General features: G+C 42.4%; 8 protein-coding genes across 8 annotated transcripts; 1 reads left to right on the forward strand and 7 right to left on the reverse strand.

Moving 5' to 3' along the window:
* Positions 1-51: 51 nt before the first annotated feature.
* K450DRAFT_262816 (uncharacterized protein) lies at positions 52-3,928 on the reverse strand. Its single transcript, XM_051592538.1, has 14 exons — positions 3,511-3,928; positions 3,364-3,447; positions 2,970-3,294; positions 2,789-2,890; positions 2,406-2,713; positions 1,950-2,325; positions 1,769-1,879; positions 1,504-1,684; positions 1,317-1,438; positions 1,187-1,237; positions 1,015-1,122; positions 690-953; positions 414-615; positions 52-337 (listed from the first exon to the last, which is right to left on the reverse strand). The coding sequence occupies exons 1-14, from the start codon at positions 3,853-3,855 to the stop codon at positions 214-216; spliced, it is 2,703 nt and encodes a 900-aa protein (XP_051440224.1). The 5' UTR covers positions 3,856-3,928; the 3' UTR covers positions 52-213.
* Positions 3,929-3,989: 61 nt separating this feature from the next.
* K450DRAFT_284529 (uncharacterized protein) lies at positions 3,990-5,399 on the reverse strand (the record flags this gene model as incomplete). The annotated part of the gene is made up of 4 exons (XM_051593509.1): positions 3,990-4,557; positions 4,629-4,773; positions 4,841-5,247; positions 5,324-5,399. The coding sequence occupies 4 exons, from the start codon at positions 5,397-5,399 to the stop codon at positions 4,103-4,105; spliced, it is 1,083 nt and encodes a 360-aa protein (XP_051440225.1). The 3' UTR covers positions 3,990-4,102.
* A 117-nt stretch (positions 5,400-5,516) lies between these two features.
* K450DRAFT_262824 (uncharacterized protein) lies at positions 5,517-5,907 on the reverse strand. The gene has a single exon (XM_051592539.1). The coding sequence runs from the start codon at positions 5,817-5,819 to the stop codon at positions 5,598-5,600; it is 222 nt and encodes a 73-aa protein (XP_051440227.1). The 5' UTR covers positions 5,820-5,907; the 3' UTR covers positions 5,517-5,597.
* Positions 5,517-8,976, reverse strand: K450DRAFT_262826 (uncharacterized protein). Its single transcript, XM_051592540.1, has 6 exons — positions 8,360-8,976; positions 7,613-8,253; positions 6,118-7,464; positions 5,965-6,049; positions 5,853-5,891; positions 5,517-5,777 (listed from the first exon to the last, which is right to left on the reverse strand). The coding sequence occupies exons 1-5, from the start codon at positions 8,501-8,503 to the stop codon at positions 5,853-5,855; spliced, it is 2,256 nt and encodes a 751-aa protein (XP_051440226.1). The 5' UTR covers positions 8,504-8,976; the 3' UTR covers positions 5,517-5,777.
* Positions 8,977-9,658: 682 nt separating this feature from the next.
* On the reverse strand, positions 9,659-12,315 carry K450DRAFT_262832 (uncharacterized protein). Its single transcript, XM_051592541.1, has one exon. It carries the CDS (start codon positions 11,915-11,917, stop codon positions 9,734-9,736), a length of 2,184 nt encoding a protein of 727 aa, XP_051440228.1. The 5' UTR covers positions 11,918-12,315; the 3' UTR covers positions 9,659-9,733.
* A 947-nt stretch (positions 12,316-13,262) lies between these two features.
* K450DRAFT_303715 (uncharacterized protein) lies at positions 13,263-15,727 on the reverse strand (the record flags this gene model as incomplete). Its single annotated transcript, XM_051593801.1, has 2 exons — positions 13,263-13,654; positions 13,722-15,727. The coding sequence occupies 2 exons, from the start codon at positions 15,725-15,727 to the stop codon at positions 13,474-13,476; spliced, it is 2,187 nt and encodes a 728-aa protein (XP_051440229.1). The 3' UTR covers positions 13,263-13,473.
* A 2,369-nt stretch (positions 15,728-18,096) lies between these two features.
* K450DRAFT_262841 (uncharacterized protein) lies at positions 18,097-19,184 on the forward strand. The gene is made up of 4 exons (XM_051592542.1): positions 18,097-18,290; positions 18,375-18,751; positions 18,816-18,908; positions 18,985-19,184. The coding sequence occupies exons 1-4, from the start codon at positions 18,188-18,190 to the stop codon at positions 19,096-19,098; spliced, it is 687 nt and encodes a 228-aa protein (XP_051440230.1). The 5' UTR covers positions 18,097-18,187; the 3' UTR covers positions 19,099-19,184.
* K450DRAFT_262843 (uncharacterized protein) lies at positions 19,140-20,636 on the reverse strand. The gene has a single exon (XM_051592543.1). The coding sequence runs from the start codon at positions 20,527-20,529 to the stop codon at positions 19,270-19,272; it is 1,260 nt and encodes a 419-aa protein (XP_051440231.1). The 5' UTR covers positions 20,530-20,636; the 3' UTR covers positions 19,140-19,269.
* Between the last annotated feature and the right edge of the window lie 35 nt (positions 20,637-20,671).

The following is a 20,671-nucleotide window of genomic DNA, read 5'->3' on the forward strand; positions in this document are numbered from 1 at the left end:
ATTAAGGCATCTCTTCGATTCAAAGCTGATTTAAAACTTATGCATCACACCTGCTTCCCTTATACGGGGGACAAATCAACATGGTCTGACTGGCAGCGCTAAAATCATCGGCCCGAAATGGTGACTTTATTCCTATTCGCTAGACTTCAAAATGGGGATGGCAGTATGTTTACTTGGATGCAGTACCCCGTTGAGTCATATATCGGAAGAAACTCAAATAAACGCTTCCTCACAGAGGCAAAATCTGATCAGGCTTTGCTGCCACGGAGTTGGCATAGCCATGCCCAGGTCTCCCACACTAGCTTGCGTTATTTCCGACATTGAGCTTTGATAGCATCTAGAGCAAAAAGAGCGACGGGATAAGGCGCCGAATTTCGTTGCAAAACATTGCATATTTACGACTCCAGACTTACCTTATACATCGGCGTATACCATATGCGTTTGTTACAGCTGTGTGCTGCTGTGTAGCATACATGGGATTTATAACGTTCATTTCGCCAAGTAAAAAGAAAGACGGCGAAGTGCACGTCCGCTTGTGCTTTGTCGTCAACTCTTGTAGGGCTTGTAGTTTATCTTTGGGTAGCATGGGCTTGGTAAGTAGGCTGAATGTTGATGCTAAGAAAGGAGAAAGATTAGCCATACCCCTCTTACAAGCCTCCTTGCAATCATGTTCACTTTGAGATATTTACCATCTGTCTGCGGTTTCCCAGATTTATCAACGTCATCCAGATCGAAAAGGAACTCCACCATCGCCTTTATAGAGATAGCGTTGTCTTCCAATATGCTTTTGATGTAGCCTTCTAGAACTGGCTTATTAGGTGGAGCTAAGGTTGTGTTACTGACAAATGACGCATATCGATCAATCAACAACAGTAGCCTGCGAATGCATTCTCGTGACTCCGGATGCAACAATATGGCGGTTGGATTTGGTGTAGTTGTTGCTCGTTCCACGGCTAAATAGAAGATACCAATAAGCGTCATGATGCACTAATAATATTTAAACTCTGTGCTTACCATTGCCATTTGCAACCTTACGGTTAAACAATAGAGACCACGCCTGCATGACCGTTACAATATAATCCATGACCCAAGATGATAAAGGAACCAATGGCCACAGAGTTGCTGCAACATGTTACATTAGATTTCCTGCAGCTAGTAACAGAAAGGGTTAAAATTATCAACCAACCTATATCGAACTCCAAATTGATGTCTTGTACTTTCGTGACATCCTTCAGGGCTGCATTCGTAGCGGAAATGGTAGTTGTTAGCTTTAAATGAGGCTATGCATGACTGTACAAGCCGTGCTTCCAACTCACCAAACAACCGAGATATGGCATCATAATCAGATATACAGCTACTCATTAAGCATTCTAGAATAGCATGCAGCTGTATGGAATCAAATAAATTGCGACATTGTATCCTCTTTGAATTTGTAGTTCTACCAGCAGCCGAGGTTAATAGGTCGGAATAATAAAAGGCGTGCTCATCACTTGATGTACTAACCTATATATTGAAATCAGGAAGGTGAACAGTTGCACCAGCTGCGTGCTCGCCCACATTTCTGGAAGTGTTGTATCCTTCCTCTGTTCGCCATCCTCCGATTTGATTTCCAGGTCCGAGGTATCAAAATCATAAATATGCTCATACTGTATCAAAATGTCTTGAACAAGTTGGTCCGCAAAATCTATGGGCAAAAACATAAATTAAACCTCATATTTTTAAGGCGGGAAGTGGTGAAAAGTTAAATTGTTTTCACACAAATACTGACCATTTATATTATTTTCCTTGATAAGTCGAGCAGCCTCTGTAAACAGATCAGAGCAATCGACATGGTTCAAAAGACCCAACACAAGTAACTGAGTCAATGACTCCTTCGTCCCTGTGAAAGAAAAAACGATGAGCTGCACTGTTTGACATTCACCTTTTCAAACCTGATTTAAAACTCCTACCGCGTATATCCGGTGTCGATTCAATTAACTGGTCGCTCGTTATTCTTCGTGATCCCAATTTGCCCGATGAGAACATGTAAATCAAGTGCGTTTCATTGGCAGATGTTACTATGTCTCGAACAGGATCATCCACACCATCGTCAAACTGATGTACGCCAGTAATCTCCCAAAAACTGGATCCAATGATACTGATATCATCGTTACTCGAGGTCCAATCCTCATTCGATTTGGATACTCCCAGTGTTGCGCTGTCTCTGTATTCCATTTGTATACTGCCGTCGCTGAACCCAACTACCAAATCTCTGTTGGCATCTGCCGCTTTCAATACTGTGATGAGACGATCCGGGACAGAGTGGCCATATGCTAGTTTAAGTGCCTTTGTACACCGCATGTGGGTTAGACATGTTTCAGGTCGACAGTCGCGCTGTTTCTCAGCGCCATTACCCTGCGACTTACATTTCGTCCTGGTGTTGCAAAGCTTGATCCGTGGTTAGCTTCGGGTAAGAAATCGGCCGGTATTTGCTTGCTGGTCTCTGTTAACTCCCATACAGCTACAGCACTGTTGTACGTAGGTTGTGTCTCTCCCATCATATCGGTAGTATTGTCATCAATCTTTCCGATGGCGAGGGCTAGGCGGACATGACTTAAACCCTTTACTAAAAGTAAGTGAGTGACAGAAGAGAATGGGTCTTGCAGGATACGAAGTGACTTGTCCACAAGGGGAGCCGTTAGGTGGATTTGCGATATCGGCTTGCACGATATGACTGGTAATATATAAAACAAGTGTTCAGCTGCGCATATCCAGCGGAATGGACTTGACTATATGAAGCACTACTTACTGCCCTCCTTTATCTTTAATGGAAAGGTGATTTGCAACTCTGTCAAGTACACTTCTTTGGGCTTACTCGAGGCATTATGAGAAGCCAGGTATATTTTACCATCTGCAATATTGGTACAGGATGAATTAAATTGACTGAGAAGGATCTACAATATGATTCGCACTTTCCGGAATGAACTTACCAGTATTCAGTAAAAGTGAAGCATGAGAGATTTTGTTCCATGATCTACCAGTAATCATACTGAAATCCAAGATTTCTTTTGATTGTTGCTTGAAGATGGTATACGGTGCTGTTTGCTTTCTCTGTTTCTGTTTCATCAGCTGTCCAGCGCATAATAAGCTTGTAGAGAACGATGAAAAGATATTGGAGTTGCGTTGATAATGTACAGTAATTTCGCCACTGACCGTCACTATCAGGAAAGCAAGGTGGCCAAACGGATTGCGCGGTCCTACAAACTGATCCAGAACAAATTTCTTATTCCCTTCTGGATTTTGAGTCGCAGAGTACTAAATGGTTGGATTAGAATGCTGTCTCAGCGCTCTGAAAATAGATTATATCTCAATGTTTTTTCATACCGATCTTTCGCTGTTGAGCCATAGAAATGCTACAGCTGGTTGTTGTAGATGATGACAGTAGACATTCGCCCACGAGCGAGTTGACTGAAGAATTATGAAGGATTAGGACTATATCCGAGATTCACTATGGTTGTTCCTCGGACTTACAGATTGTTCCCAAATAGCCAGTCTTCCCGTTTCGTCAATAGTAGCGAGGTAGTTACCACGCTGATTCCATTCCAAATGGGTAATTGCGTAATGTCCGTGGTATTGCTGAGCCAAAAGTAAAGGCGTTCTCTTTGGCTGACTTTTGTTTGTATATGTGTTTTCGGTAATGGCTTCTATAGAGCATGACGATGGAGTGGGTTTTTTGGTGGCAACGAGAATGTTGGTTTGAGAGCACGCTAGATTTGAGTAACCGCGTCTGTAAGACAACTGAGAATGCAGCACCCGTACTGGTTGCGACTGTGAGAGCACTTCGTCAGCATGTCGCCTAGTACTGTTCGATGTCATCGCTAGTGTAATGTGTGGGGTCACAACTACAGACGTTGAGTCAAAGCTGAGAAATTGCGGAATGAAACGAATGCTTCAGCTTTAAGCAATGGAACCTGAACTCGAAATTAGATCAGTGGCACAAGCCACTTTAACTTCCCATGTTAATAAAAAATAGGGGTTTCTTAAAGACATTGTACTGAATATTGTTACATAAATAATTACAAAGGCAAGGCTAGATTTACTTTTAAAATACTGAAAAAAAAAATCAATCCTTTCCAACAAGCAATGCTTCTTTTGGGGATGTTTCTAGAACTTTGCTCTGCCGTAAGCGTGCAATTCCTTTGCCAACGTTCTCGATATGAACTTCCAATGGTAGTGAGTCAGCGATGATGATGGGTCGAACAACTTGAGATCTAAGCTCTTCCAAATCCGTCTGAAAGGCAATCATGCGGTGCAACATCAACTGTAGCTTCTCTGCGGCATCCCGACGCTGAAGCTCAAAGTTGTTGAGTAACATCATGTTCTTTTCCACTAAAGGTCGTCTCATTCCTTTTCCAGAGATCATATTGAGAATGTCAGCGAGAAGACTTGGTCGATGTTGGTCTTGGAAATATGCTTCTTGTGTAGTTATTTCTTGTATGGAGTACAAGTCCTCTTCCAGTCGATCAAGACAGCCTTGGGCTTCCTCAATGGCGAGAATCAACCTAGCTGCTTCGTCCTCTGGGTAAAGAATGTCAGTAAAAGCGGTTGTATTCACATGGTCAACCTTATGTTAACCAGGCTCTACTTACCAACTAAGCCCATCGACGTTTCATATAACTTGCGCAATTCCTGCTTACTACCCTTCTTGGTTTCCAAATCATGAAGTTTTCTCAAAATAAAACTGTTGTAAGTAATAAGATTATCAATGGTTCCTTTCGTTTTGGCTTGAAGTGACTGATGATACAATATCGTTAGAATGATAGCGTCTTCTAAACAGTGCTCCATGGTCAATAGTGCTTACTTGGATTTTCCTTCCAAGGTCTCGTGATCGTAACAAGTAATCGCCAAGCTTGTCATCCAACAAGTGAGCGCTGCCCAATCCTGAGTATTTAATCATAACTTGCAAATCTCTGGTGGCTAACTCGACTTTTTTGAGTTCGATGGCCGAGATGGTGTCTGGATTATATTGGGAGGTCATCGTCTCGTACAGGTTGACTTGTTTCTCCACCAGCTGAGAAAAGTCAGGTACCGGTGCGCGGACATCTTGACAAAATGGAATGTAGGAACCCCAAATGCTTGGACATATTAACGTTGTGACTGAATCTGTAACTGTATTGTATGTGTATGAAACCATGGCGGCCAGTATTGCTCCTGCCAAGAGCCATGAGAGTATCGGTTTGATGGTGATCAATGCACCAACTATGACGTCTTTAAAACGCGAAACAATAAGGGAAAGAAATCAGCTAGAGCGTTGCATGGCTGAACGTTTCGTTCCTATATTTACCCTTGCCATAAGATATTATGGTTTGTATATGCTTAGTCGGTTGAATATTGGTTTCTCCATGAGTTTTTGGAGGCATAATGTAAAAGTTACAGATCTAGGTTTAATTCACTGGCTAGCCCTTATTTTGGCATGAAAAAAATTCAAGTGCCGAAAAAACTACCAATCAAACCCAGACTCTTTTCCTCAGATTGACATCAGCATACAAAAATCCGAAAGAACCTTTTATTGTTGCTCTCTGCTGGAAGTAAGTGTATATATACTCATGGAAATCATTTTATGTGGTATAAATGCTTAGATATAGAAGGAAGTGAAATGAATTAATTGAAATGAAATGAAATGAAAGAAAGAAAGAAAAAGCGGGTATGTTACATTGCAAACAACTAGAGCATGAGAGGGAAATATTGTTTCGCACAAGTTGTTTACCACTAGCTCTTCTATGCCTCAAACTAAAGTTGTGAGGAAAGATATGTCGATATCCAAACAATGGGGCCATCATTCTTCAATGTGGTCATGCTATAAGGTTTTTGATTTATGTTGCTCCTGGGCGGAAGCGAAGGTAGAAGTTGATCTTTAAAAAAAAGAAGATATGTTCAATACGAAGTTGACCAATAAAAAAGTATGTATCAAAGGTTTTCACTTACAATGAGAGCAACAACAACCAAGACACAAAGAACTGCAGGTCCCCACAGATCGTCATATCTGCCGTCAATTTGTCTATTGATCATCCTGAAAAATATAACTTCGGATTAGCAAACATGTAACAAGCGTATTCATCTTTCCATTCATCTCCTTACCATGCTCTTCTTTCGAATCTATACAACGCATAAATGGCAATGCATGCAGCAATACCAATGAAAATTCCTCCAGTTATGCGACTGGTGGCATCACCAAAGTTGAGAAGATTAAGGGCAACCGTCAACAACAGAGCACAAAATTGCAACCAAGATATGAATGTACGCTCGTTTGCGAAGAAAACCTTGGGTTCCGCTTTAACCATCTTCTTCTTTTTGGTAGCATCAATTTCCACAGCTTGGCCCATTTTCTTAAGCTCGCTGCCACCGCCCACATTTGAATCTTTACTTTCGTTGCGTGCAAAGACACTGGCAGATTTTCTCCAATACGACTTGTCGTTGGGGCTTGAAGATGGTTTTATATTGAAGGCAGTGTCCACCATAGAAGAGAAACGCTTGTCATAGACAGCTGGAGGGCTTGTGTTAACAAGTGTAGGGCGAGAATCATGCATATCCACAGCAGTAAAGCCAGCACTTGTACTGCTGGAGGGTCGTAGCATAGGGTCGTATGAATTGCCAGTGGACTCGCTATTTCTGCGCCCTATTGGAGTGGGCAGACTTTTGCCTCCCGATACCGCTTCCGATTTCTTGATGCGCTCTTCTTCTTCCAATACAGCGCGTCTGTATTTGCCGTCGATAAGAGGCTTGAAACTCTTGGAACGAGAAAGACCGGCATTTTCACTGCGTGGCTTTCGGATATCGACACTCATTTCGGACAGCCACCAAGGCAATAGAGGAATTTTGTCAGGGTAAAAATGAGAAGCACCATGGAGGTACTTTGAGAACCTTGGAACTTCATGGACAAGATGGGAATCCAACAAGGTTGTCAGCCATTGTGGCGGCTCTTGACCTAAATGAGTTTGAAGTTTTGTTTCCAGAATGGCATATGGGAAGCGAAGAATATCCTTATCGGGTACATTGGGGAAAGGATGATCGATACCAACATCTTGTCGGCGCCAGTTGTTACCGATGCGTCGAACACGGCCATCCATGTCATCTTCACGAATGAAGGTCATATCGGTGTCCAGCGACAAGCGAAGTCTTTGGTCTCCAGGAAGTTGGAAAGCAGTACGGTTATAGAAGACTCGCAAGATGGGCGTCAAGTGCTTTTCTTCAAAGGATTGTTGAATTCCTTTGGCAATGAAGTGAGCATCCTCAATTTGGGCACCATCTGCACCTTTGTCGCGCATTTCTCTTGCAATATCATCAGCAGTGAGTCGTCTACTGACGAATGAATTAACTTGGGGCTCCTTGAGTCGGAAGCGATCTTTGACGGAAGCTCCATCAAGCCATGGTGCATGATGGGTTTTTCTTTCAATAAAGATATTGGGAGAAGCCACTGGGCCATACCTTTAGATAATGAAAACAACATGAGTAAACATTGAAAAAAAAAATATGGCATGTAGGCAAATAGGCAACGGCAAGAAAAAAGGCTTAATGTTTCACAAAAACGGAGGTGGATGCACCACCCAAAGTAAAAATGTTATTTTTGACTTACCATCTAAAGCGAATGGCTTCAGCACCTTCATCACGTTGCAATCGGCCAGTGTAAAGGTCAAAGTCATAATTGTCATAATAAACACTTGAAATAGCTGAATCACTTGCTTCAAACTTCTTTTCTTGATTGAAAATAAGTACAGGAAGATGCAACATGATAATCGCCTTGACCTCGGTGATGTTGTCGGGGTGGATCCAATACTTGCTAGTCGCACGCTCAAAGGCGTTTTGGTCTCCGCCCGCGGCTGCATTGCCGGTTCTTGTCTGACCTCGCGTGCGACAGAGATCGTGTAAAGCAGAGATATACACAATAGCAACGTCGAAGCGCTGCTTGTCAAGTGGCTTTTCTCTCAACTGTCGCACATAAGTTTGCTTCAGATCCAGGCCAGTCCATTTGTCGTGCTTCTTCAGAATTTTTTGAAAGCCCACGAAGTTGACGCGAGTGAATTTGGCCAAATCATTGACATCGAAGAGAATTTCAGTCAATGCTTCATCCATGATGGTATAGTTGGTTTCTGATGACATGGAAGGGTTTTTTTGTATGGTTTGAATGGTGCGTTCACAGTATGTAATACGTGCATCGATTTCCGCCAACTTGGCATTAACGAAATCGTGTACTTTGCTGAGTTCGTTATCCAAAAGCTATAAGCGGTATGCCAATAACAACGCTTGAGTTAAAAAGTGGTCTTTACCTCAAGTGGAGTAGTAATAGGAAGGTGGGGTGGGATAAAGCCACTCATGTACTAACCTGTATGAAATCTGACTCGTCTTGACTGGTCCATGGATGGTCCTCCTGGCGAGACTTGAGTTCCATTTTCAGAACATCGTATGCCATATACGACAGGCGCCATGGTGCAAATACATTTTCATGTAATTCTCTTCCGTATTTCATCTAGAATGGAGTGCGAAAAGGACAAGTGCTTGAACCGATGGATACGACTGAGTGAGAAGAAGGAGAAGGCAGGAGAAAAGGAAATGAGGGACTTTATATCTCGGTAAAGAGAGATGAAAGTAAAAGAAAGAGTGCGATTTGAAGGGGCAGAAAGGGATTATTGTATTTAATGCCCTGTTTGGTGTGTGCTCTCATACGAGGTCGGGTGCACACACATGATGTCGCCTCACCCTATCAAAACGGCAGGAAAGGAGCGGAGACACAGCCACTGACTGTAACACATTGTTCAAACTGCTGGTAAATTTAGTCTGTGGAAGCTTCAGTCTGCCTCAGATATTTATTATTATGTGCTAACTACTTCTTCACTGCATGCGGAAATCTAAAATCACCTGGTAATTACCAGGAGATGGGTTTGATGGACGTTTTCATCAGCGTCACATCGAGTTACCTCCTTGTCATTGATTAAGAGCCCCACTGTACCCCTGTTCTAATGATTTTTCTGAAGGAAAAAGGAAAGTAAAAAAAAGAATTCAACAGCTTCCAGAGCAGGTTCTCCACTGGTCCGCGATAGGCAGTACATACACTCTTTACCGAGAATCGTCCCAAAATACACTTTGTGTCTCCGCACAAAAACTTTTTTAGTTAAAAAAAAATATGGCTTTGACTTTTCACGGAAAGGAATCGTCGATACCGTCACGGAGTGATGTGAATACAGCATCATCCAAGAGACCTATCCAATGCTACTGCATCTGAACGGTTGTAAGACAGAAACAGTTTTCACTCTGAGAGAAAGACCAGCGTAGTTTGAGCATAAACAGCTTGGTAGACCTGTAAGACGGCGATGGTTTTAAATCTCAGGGGTAAATTTTGTGGCGAGCAGAAGGTGCAATCTCACACAAAACGGTAAGGAACAAACACCGCGCAGTAAGCAAAACAATACTGTGTCTGAAAGGGTTTAATGGATGAGTCGGTTGACGTCAATATACTAGCGCAAGTACTGCAAAGCTTGGGTTTTGACATTTTTTTTTCTCTGGGCATCGCATATCCCTTCTCTGCAAACGCGCCCTTTGAACTTGAACAAAATTAGAAAGTGTACTATATAGAAATTGAAAATAGATATGAAAAAAAGTGGGCCAATAAAAGAGAATTCTATGCCACCACAGCAGAAAGAAAGCATTCTTGACTTTCTTTTCTCTAAACGTATGTGAGCCTGCATACTTTTCCGAAACATTATAGGGCAGAATGTCCAAAGCGCAAATAAAAGTTCAGCACAAGTGCTCCAACAAGCAACACACATAATACAGCAGGGCCCCAAACATCATCGTAGCGTTTTGTGCTCTGATGACGAAGTTGCCAGCCTCGATATTGATATCGAATCTGAGCGTAGATCGCCAGCAGAGCGGCAATGGCGATGAAAACTGCCCCAGACACACGTGAGACATTGTCTCCAAAGTTGAGGAGATTAAGAGCAGTCGTAAGGAGAAGAGCACAAAATTGCAGCCAAGAAATAAATGTTCGTTCGTTGGCGAAAAATGCCTTGGGTTCAATTTTGACTTTCATTTCCTTAGCTTTCTTCTTCTTGGGAGTAGGGACAACACTTGTGGTTAGCGGAGAAGATGGCCTGCGAGCTTCGAGATCGTCCTTATTACGTCGAGGGAAGATGCGTCCAACACCTGACCTGAGACTACTCTTCTCTGACGAGTATGGAGGTAGCAGACTTGCTGACACCGTTGCTGAGTCCCTACGAAACATGGAGTTGGGTGTAGATGATCCACTGGGTCCAAGGTTTAAGAAATCAGCCGACATAAATTGATCGTGTTTGCTTAAAGCAGCCATATCCAAGACCAAATCATTTTGATTATTATCGATGGTTTTAAGGTGATCGATGCTTAATTGTGTAGAAACAGCAAGCGATGTACGACCGACATCCAAACTTTTGCGCTGTTCAACTTGAGCTCGGTAGTATTTGCCATCCAAAAGCGGTTTGAAACTCTTGGACCGACCAAGCCCAAATTGATCAGTGCGCTCCTTCCGGATGTCGGTATTAACCTCTGACAGCCACCAAGGTAGGAGTGGAAGCTGTTCTTTAAAAAAATGAGAGGCGCCATGCAGATATTTTGAGAACCTAGGGACTTCATGCACTAAATGAGAGTCCAATAATCGAGTCAGCCATTGTGGCGGTTCTTGGCCCAGATGTGTCTGAATCTTGGTTTCGAGCACCGCGTAAGGGAAGCGGAGAATGTCACCTTCAGTAACATAAGAAAAAGGATAATCGATTCCAATGTCCGTTCGACGCCAATTATTACTTGGACGACGCAACCGAGCATCAAGATGATCTTCACGAATGAATGTCATGTCCGTATCCAGGGACAAGCGCAGGCGCTGATCTCCAGGAAGTTGGAATGCGGTGCGATTATAAAACACGCGCAAAATGGGTTGCAATTGCTTTTCCTTAAACGATGTTTGAATGCCGGAAGCGATAAAGTTAGTCTCGTCCGCTTGCTCAGGCGTACAGTTTTTGATGTCGCTAACGATTTGATTTGGCGTTAGCTTTCCACGAACAAAGCTGTTAACTTGATGTTCCTTCAGACGGAATCGGTCCTTGACGGATGCTCCGTCCAACCAAGGTGCATGGTGAGTTTTACGTTCTATGAAGATATTTGGGGATGTTTCTGGTCCATAGAATCGGAATCGGATAGCTTCGGCGCCGTCATCACGTTGTAGGCGACCAGTGTACAGGTCAAAGTTATCATTGTCATAGTATACCGAGGAAATGGCACTATCGGACGCTTCATAATCTTTTTGCTGATTAAAGACAAGGACTGGAAGGTGGAAGAGGATGATAGCTTTTACTTCAGTGATGTTATCTGGATGAATCCAGTATTTGGCAGTGGCCCGTTCAAAGGCATTCTGGTCACCTCCGGCTGCTGAATTTCCGGTACGTTGGCCGCCACGTAATCTACAAAGATCATGAAGAGTTGAAATTCGCACAATGACTACGTCGAAACGTTGATTGTCTAATTCGTATTTTTGGAATAGGCCGACTAGTTCATGTCGAGCATTGAGTCCCGTCCATTTATCGTGCTTCTTAATGATCTTTTGGAAGGCAAGATAATTAATTCGGGTGAACTTGCTTAGATCATTGACATCAAACAATATCTCTGTGAGTGTCTCGTTCATGCTGCTGTACACTTGGCTAGTCTGTTCATTAATACTGGCAAGGCCAGTGTTTGCTACCGACGTAAGTACTCGCTCGCAGTATGAAATGCGAGTTTCAAGTTCGGCTTGTTTGCGAGTGATGAAGTTGCCAACTTTATCAAACTCAATTTCAATAATCTGTGGATTCACAAATGGCAAGGTTAGGTCATAAATCAAGAAGCAAATTCGGTCAACATCAAAAAGAATGGTGATCATCAATGCATGCGTTTCAATTGGGTACTTCAGACAATTGGCTCTCTACCGTACCTGCTTAAAATGAGATTCATCGGTCGAATTCCATTTGTGATCTAGTTGTCGTGCTTTCAAGTCCATTTTAACACTATCATACGACAAGTAGTCAAATCGCCATGGATCAAAGACATTCTCTTTAAGAGTGACACCGAATTTCATGGTAGAATTTGGTCGCTATCTGAAAGAAATTTCTATGCCTACTGAAAGGAAAGGAAGTTTGAAAAGGATGGTATAAAGACCAAATGTAAATAGAATGAAAGGGAAATAGGTTGCTGCACTCAATAACTATCAATTATTTATCTCACGGAGGCAAGTCCAAGAAAAGAAAAAAGGTAATGATCAAAATCGTTAATAAAGGAAGGAGATATTGAATTATATGCTGTGGCCGATCCTTTGCGTGTTTTCAAAGGAGTTGTAAGATGAACTTGGCTGGTTGAAATAGCCTGTTAATGATAATTACGACAGCGTTTTTGATGCTTGCCCTGATGTCTATTACGGGTGAGCAAAATCGTAACACTCTCCTTGCTGAAATCTCTCTATGACCCCTTTGTGGCTATCGCGTGCAGTCATCAGACACCTTGTGCGCTCTTGTGTCCTATATTTGTTATTATAATAATACATGTACTTTCAAAAATGAGGGATGATACGGGAGAACAAAAGATACTGGCTTAACATTTTGGTTGCTGTAATTCAATTCATGGCTCATTATTAATTTTTATTGGGCATTTGGATAAGGATATACGATCTTGGGGATATTTTATAAATTGCTGAATCAGTGAAAAGGGGACTTTTGATTCGTTTTCAATGACTGGTTGCCAAGACAGCTCTGTTTGCAAAATAAGGCAACCCCCACCTTTTACCAGTACAGACTTAAAATAGGGACAAGCTGCCGGTCCGTTATGTTGCCTTTTCAGAATATTTATAATCCCTTCAACTGGGTAACAGTTTGTCTCCTGGCCAAACTCCTAATGATTTTGTGAAATTGGCGCTATGACAAAAGAGAGGCGCAAGAGCGAAATTTAACGTTCTATGTGGATCGGTATTTGTCGTATCAAGGTACCGCGTAAAACTTACACAACACGAAGAAAAGTGAAACAGGTACGTGGTTTCCCCATTGTTAGGTACTTTTGGCAAATGGAAGACCTCACGTGTGGTCGCATGTTTGCACTTGGTTGGTACTCCTTAAGGTACACTACCGTACGAAGGAAACGAACATGAGATTGATAGCTGACTATGATTTATAACTATACGATTAAAGAGTGCCATAAAATTGAGTCAGACAATAGCAATAACCAGAAACAGGTGGGAGTCATTTCAAACTGATGAACGTCATTTATGCGTATTTTGTTTGTGTGTCAATAGGATGTGCAAAACAGCTGAATCTGCTGAAAAATAAACAGTGTGAAAGAACGGAAAATCAGTCATACCCAAGTAATAACTTGACTGTACGAAAAAAGAAAGTGCCTATCAGCAATTAGAGCTAGAAAATTTGTCAAGGGCGATCCGTGGGGCTTTGGACCCTAGGCTTGATTAATAGGATGACTGGGGGCTGAGTCTTGAGAGAATCGCAAATAAAAATTGATGATGAGAGCAGCAACCAAAAGAATGCAAAGAGCTAGAGGGCCCCAAACATCGTCGTAGCGTGCAGAATTATGGTTTCTTAGTTGCCAAGCTCTGTACTGGAATCGTATTTGAGCATATCTGTATGCAAAGTAAAACGTTAACATCATTTGCTTGGTCCACGATTAAACAATCCCATTCTACTTACATGGCTAAAACTGCTGAAATAACCAAAAAGATAGCTCCAACCGTTCTTGAGATGTGATCACCATAGTTAAGCAAGTTGAGTGCCACCGTCAGGAGCAAGGCACAGAACTGTAGCCAGGATATAAAAGTTCTTTCATTGGCGAAGAACGCTTTAGGCTCTATCTTCTTCATGGGTATGACAGGCCGGATAGGTCTGCTTTCGACATCTTGATTTTTCTTCCTTAATTGCCAAGTGTTTCGGAAATGCCTCTTCTGGCTAGCAATCTTATGTACAAATCTATTCACGACATATGCCGCCCTTGACTTTGTGTCTTTTTCTTTTGCACCATAGCCTCCATAAGTTTCTCCGCTTAGCTGGTCGTCCGATTCAGAGCCGGTAAGGTCGATCCTGACAGAAGGAGATGCATGCGTACTCTTGGCAATGGTAGAAGCAGCTGTTGTAGCAGCGGCAGCAGCCGACGCGGCCACAGCAGTAAGATAATCCTTTTCGAGTGAAGCACGGCGTCTTCCATTGACCAATGGCCTGAGACTTTTGGAGCGAGAGAGTCCACAAGATATGGTTGGTTGCTTACGGATATCAACATCCATTTCTGATAGCCACCATGGAAGTACAGGAGTTAGATTGTTGTAAAGCACAGCGGCACCGTGCAAGTACTTTGAAAAGTTTGGAACTTCATGGACCAAGTGGCTGCTTAACAATCGATTGAGCCATTCTGGCGTTTCTTGTCCAAGGTGAGTTTGCAACTTGGTCTCCAAGACAGCATAGGGGAACCGAAAGACATCCTTTTCTGGTACTCTTCGGAAAGGGAAGTCGATGCCAACATCGGTTCTTCTCCAGTTGTCATTTTTTCTACGTTGCTCACCGTCCAAATGATCTTCCCTAATAAAAGTCATGTTGCAATCCAAGCTCAGCCTTAACTTTTGATCTCCGGGTAACTGGAAAGCCGTACGGTTGTAGAAGACTCTGCACATAGGGCGTAGTCTCCTGTCTCGAATGGATTGCTGTATACCGGATGCAATGAAGTGGTGATTCTCAATGGCCACCTCATCAAGTTTTCCCTTACGTCGATGGTCATCAGCCAGCATGTCGGCGGTGTAAGTGCCTTGCATAAATTCGTTGACTTGAGGCTCCTTCAATCTGAACCGATCCTTAACAGAGTGGCCATTCATCCAAGGAGCGTGGTGAGTCTTGCGTTCAATGTAGATACCCTTTGCTTGCTCGTTTCCATACCAGCGGAACCGGATAGCTTCTGCAGCATCAAGACGCTGGAGTCTCTCAGAGTATAAGTCAAACTCATTATTGTCAAAGTAGACGGATGACACAGCGGAGTCGGCCTCTTCGTAAGGTTTGTTCTGATCAAAGATCAAAACAGGCAAATGTAGAAGGATGACAGCTTTGACTTCGGAAATATTATCGGGGTGAATCCAGTACTTGGCAGTTGCTCTCTCGAATGCTGTCTGGTCTTCTCCTGCTGCCGAATTTCCGCCTCGAGCTTTTCCGCGTAGGCGACAGAGGTCATGAAGGCGAGATACACTCACAAAGAGAGCATCGAATCTCTGGTTGTCGAGAGGCTTCTCCTGCAAGCTTGTGATAAAGGAATTGGTCATGTCGATGCCAGTCCAACGGTCGTGCTTTTTGAGGATCTTGCGAAATCCTGTCCAGTTAAGTTGGGTGAATCGGCTAATGTCGTTCACATCCAGCAATATCTCTGTGAGCTCGTCATCTATGCGACCGTATGGGCTACTGTCACTGTTATGGTTCAGGCTGTCCAGAGAACGTTCGCAAACTTCAATTCGCCGCTTTAAATCGTGGATACGTAGAGATACAAATCCATAAACTTTGTCCAATTCGCACTGAAGCAATGCTCTGAATTCAATTTCGTCGTTGTACGTCCATTGATGATCCTGTTGCCGGCTCTTGAATTCTACCTTTAGACGATTGTAGTCAATGTAGGATACTCTCCAAGGCTCAAAAATTTTTGAAATCAACTCTTCTCCGAATTTCATTACAAACTATTTGTAGCTGTTTCGAAAAAGGTTAATGGGTGGATAAATAAAGAAAAATGTAATAGCAAGTGAAAGAATTTGTGAATGCGATGGAGTTAAAGATCTTGTGTGCGTGTGTATATCTTTGTTAAATCAATTCAAATAGGAGATGATCTGAAGGGATGAAATTTCGGTGATGACTAGTCTAGCAGAAAGAAGAGAGGAATCAGGTGAAAAAGAACTCGATGAAAGATGATAAAATTATAGCTGCTTTTTACGGTTGTATAAAAATATGAGTAAGCTCGCAAATGAGTTGGAGCAAATATGAGTATCACAAACGAGGTCACCTAATGTCCAGTCGCATACACGCGGTCAACAACCTATCAAATTCAAGAGTTGAATAATCAAAGCAGATTATATCGGTGTTTTGCAGCAAACAAGGGATTAACTTGTTGAAAATTTCCAATTTGGCCGGCGTAAATTGCCATCACAAGCTCAATTTAGATGGCTTTTTTATAATTCAAAAATATTGGCAAGCTGAGCAATTTACAAATCAATTGAGGAAAAAACACGGGGGAAGTAACATCACCATATTGATTGTCGCTGATTTTTTGGTCGTGGGGAAGAAGACAAAATCCCAAATGCATTCGGGAGGAAATTTTTTTGGGATGGAAGTTGCCTAGATGACTGTAATTTAGTCATGGCACAGACCTTGGAGTTACCGCATTATTATGCCGATCTATGTCTACGCGCCTCCTTTATTGTTTATTTTCTGTCAAGTTACATTTCAATGAAACCGGGATACGTTCGTCTCCCTAGCATGTCACTTCTTAGTATATTCAATGCATAAGCATCCACCTTTTCCGTCACGCTGCTTTTATATCTGATTGTCCTCCATTGAGGATGTCAGCAATACTACTTTGCGATAACTGTCGATCATGCAGTGGGTAGGCTGCTTTGGCAGGTCTTGGTTCACCTTTCACAATGGTATCGCGAAGTCGCTGTGTCCGAAAATGCAATGGTTTTTCAGGGTCATCGTATGGAAATAAAAACTTTGACGTGATTTCCTTTGACATGACTCGAAGCACGAAAATAAAAATTATCTTGCAGAGCATTTTCAAAATTAATATCCCTTCATGTAAGTTAACTAATTATTATGATCATGTACTTACATCAAGTAACAGGTTGATGCAAAAGCTCACAGCTACTGCAGCCATTGCCAAGCACCATTTCAGTACACAAAGGTCTTCCGATAATACTGTCTGATTAGTGAGAGGGTCGTAACTCATTTGTTTACATTTTTGAACAGTCTCAGTACGATGTGTGGCTGTCATGATTGTGTTTGCAATTGCTATGATGTTCAGGGCACAGCAAAGTATAATATTCGCCCATATTGTTGAAGAAATCAATTTTGGCGATTGCTGTTCAAACAAATGTGAGCCATTAGTCATGAAAGCATATTTCGCGATAGATAAACCTTCTATTACTTACAAGATATATGGACATGATGGAGAAGGCAACCATGAGAGAGAAAGCAGCGTCCATACCAACGTAGAGATATACAGAGACACCTGTTAAGCTCGGAAATGAGACTGTTCACACAATGGTACAAAAGATGTGTTAACAATAATTCACAACAGTCTGTTATAAAAGCTTTCACCTACAGGTCAAGCCTTGTAAAGTGAATAAAGTTGTCCATAAGTTGAATGCTCCTCGCGTCTGTGAAAAATGGTGATTTGTATTATTACTAAGTTCATGCTCAATATGTTGGACGACGGATCACTAAAGGCATACCACTAGTAGTGTTCCTAACATCAAGAAAATGGATCTCTTGTCGATGGTGCTGCAATTTGAGCGTTCTCTAGCCGACTTTGTAGCTGTTCTGGCACGAAATAGCATTTGATTTTGAGGGAATGGAAAGGAATGGTATAGGTAATGGATAAAGAAGCAAATAGCTTGTGTTGTAGACTGCGATACATGCCAAAAATTAAGCGGTAAAGATTCAAGTCCTGACCAAACCTTTAACAAGTCAGTCACTTCGATGAAATGCCACCGTGACTACTTGTGCATTTTTCGTTATCCCTGTAAGAACACACAAAGTAAAACAAAATATTATTCAAAGTGAGATAAAAAATACGCCTCTTCGTTTTGAAGATATGCGATTTCGTACAATACCGTTCAGGATTAGACAGCGGAGACATAATCAATGCATAAATTTTCAGACCTTATTGAACAGTTTTCTTTAACATGAGAATTGGAGAGAGGCAGAGCAGTATTCTCAGGCTATCTGAGTCCATCCACTGATATTTTGGTAGACGTGTGACATATAGTAACGGTAACTGCTGAAGCAATCAAATATCTTTTGGGCTGCCCATGAACCTCCATAAGCCACCTCAAACAGGAACGGAAGCATTTGTGACAGCTTTCAAAAAAGTAGTAGAATGTCCGTGTCTCTGAGAAATTTTCTACACCCTACCGAATATGAAGAGATCGGATGGCCGAACAGAAGCGACACAACTGAGAGCATTCGCAGCTTCTCAGAGTTTATTGAACCGAGCTGATGGATCTGCAAAGTTTTCCTTTGGTACTGTGAAGTGTTTGCCTTTTACTATGGTGCATTTTTATGACGTCCATGTACTTATCCATTAGCACTTGAACTCATATTTAGGAGAATCAACCGTTGTTGCATCCGTAGTTGGGCCAGCCGAAGTCAAGATTCGTGACGAAAAGATGGACGAGGCTACAGTGGAACTGATCGTCCGACCAGCAGTTGGGTTTCCCACCACTAAAGACAAAGTCCTCGAGCGCGCCTTACGACAAACAGTGGAACCAACGATACTGTCAGGCATGATGCCACGAACGCTCATACAAATCGTAGTACAAATAGAACAAGTCGACGGAAACATATTATCAACCGCCGTCAATGCCATTTCTTTGGCTATGCTTGACGCTGGATTGCCCATGAGCTCTCTGGTAGCTTCGGTAACGGCTGTAATAGATCCACAAGACAACATTTTACTGGACCCCAGTTCCCAAGAATTAGAGGTATGGTGTCTAAGTGAGGGTATACGTTAGGGTTGAGACGATTACTGACTTTATATCGTGTTAGAATGCAACATCTGTACATACTTTTGCTTTTGACAATACCTCATCTTACAACTTACTTCTCTCACACTCTGCTGGAGCTTTCAGCGAAGATCAGGTAAGAATGAACTCCAATGATCAATCAAAATTTAGTTTAGCCTACGAACATGTGCTAAATGCTTTACTGTACATAGTACTTTTCTTGCATGGAGGCGTGTAAGCATGCATCAGAGCGCGTGCATGCGTTTATTCGAACGGCTGTGGAGAAGAAAATACAAAAGGAGTATCAGCAACTACAATCATCATAAAGAAATTGTCTATTTGTAATACAAGTTTTACTTTTTTATTTATGTTGTTGGAGATGCTCGCAGAATGGTGATTTACTATACAATTTTGGCAGTGTATGGAAAAAGGGGTTTGGTAGGATATTGTTACAAGGCTGGAAATGGTATGATGAGATAGGAAGGATGAGAACTTGTTTACATTTCCGTCTCTGTACTGCTTCCATGAGATACATCGGATACCGTGTTTTCGACGTCTTCAGTATCGGTCTGTGTTCGGGCGTCATCACTCTCAGTCTCATCATCCTGCCTTTCGTCGTGGCTTTTTAGAATATGGTATATTAAGCCTTCACGAGTTGCATAGCGCTTGGGATGACTACAGCGCTGAAAAATGCAACGATATGGCTCCTCTCCTTGGTGAAATTCTACTAGATGCTTGATGACATTGGTTTTGCGTGGGAAACTAGCTCGGCAGCTGGGGCAACGTAGCGGGTCGTAAACGGCGTTCAAAAGGACCTCAGACGCTGCTGACAGACTAGGTTTACGCCTTCTAGGTATCTTGGTAGGCCATTGCAAGACTTTGATATGAGGTAACGTGCTACTAGCAGCAGATATTGTGGTATCGGAATCCGGACTGGCTCTGCTAGAAGACCCATTATCTGTCAGCGAAGGACGATGTTCCGTAAGGACGGGAGGTTGCGTACTTGGATGACGACTATAATGTTCGTCTGATGGCAAGTCTTCAGAAACCTGGTGACTTGTTTGAGTATACAATGTAGATTGATCTGGGCTATGCGCTGTGTCTGCCAATGAGCTGTTGTTAAAATGATCGCCAGTGTCTTCTAAAGAGTATGTTGGTAAACTATCTATTGTGTAAGATGCTTTTGATTGACTAGGTTCGCCGGCAGCAAAATGGCCTTGCCGTGGACCTCCGTGATGTAGTAAGGAAGGATTTCGTGGTGGTCTTCCGCGACTTCTCTCAACAATATGCGATTTGGATATATGAAATCGGAGACCGCCTCGTGACTGAAAGGCCATATCACAATGTGGGTGCATGCAAGGAAAGCGGGGAAGTGCTTGGTGTGCTGCTCTATTATGGCTGTCAGCTTCTTTTTGGCTCAAAAAAGTCGTACAGCATATTGGACATACAAGAGGCGGATATACCGCTTCAATTAAGTTGAGCAAAGACGCATAGCAATTTTGAATGGACAAGTTGTTTTCTTCCAGTTTTCGATATTGATCTACAGGCAGTCGCTTAAGAAAATCTTGATTGTTGTGTTTGTCACTTTCCTCATGATTTTCGGCTGGTATTCCACGTTTAAGAAACGTCGTTAAGGAACGATTGCGCTTGCCCAGGTCCGTGGCAGGTTTGTCATTCCATATTGGCTTTATAGCGTTCTTAATAGGTGGACGACCTTTTGGTCGTTGCCCTGGTATAACTGTTCCCTTTCGTCGCATAATATTTAGAGTTCCTGTAATGAGAAACTCCAATGATGCAAAATGGTAATCTCGGCAAAAGGAGTGAAATCTGTTGTTGATTCTTTTTTTCTTTTTTTTTTTTTTTTCTATCAACGCTTTGGCCCGAAAATTGTCCTCAGCC

This window comes from Umbelopsis ramanniana, assembly GCF_025399195.1.
Source record: "Umbelopsis ramanniana AG unplaced genomic scaffold K450scaffold_101, whole genome shotgun sequence".
Taxonomy (NCBI): domain Eukaryota; kingdom Fungi; phylum Mucoromycota; class Umbelopsidomycetes; order Umbelopsidales; family Umbelopsidaceae; genus Umbelopsis; species Umbelopsis ramanniana.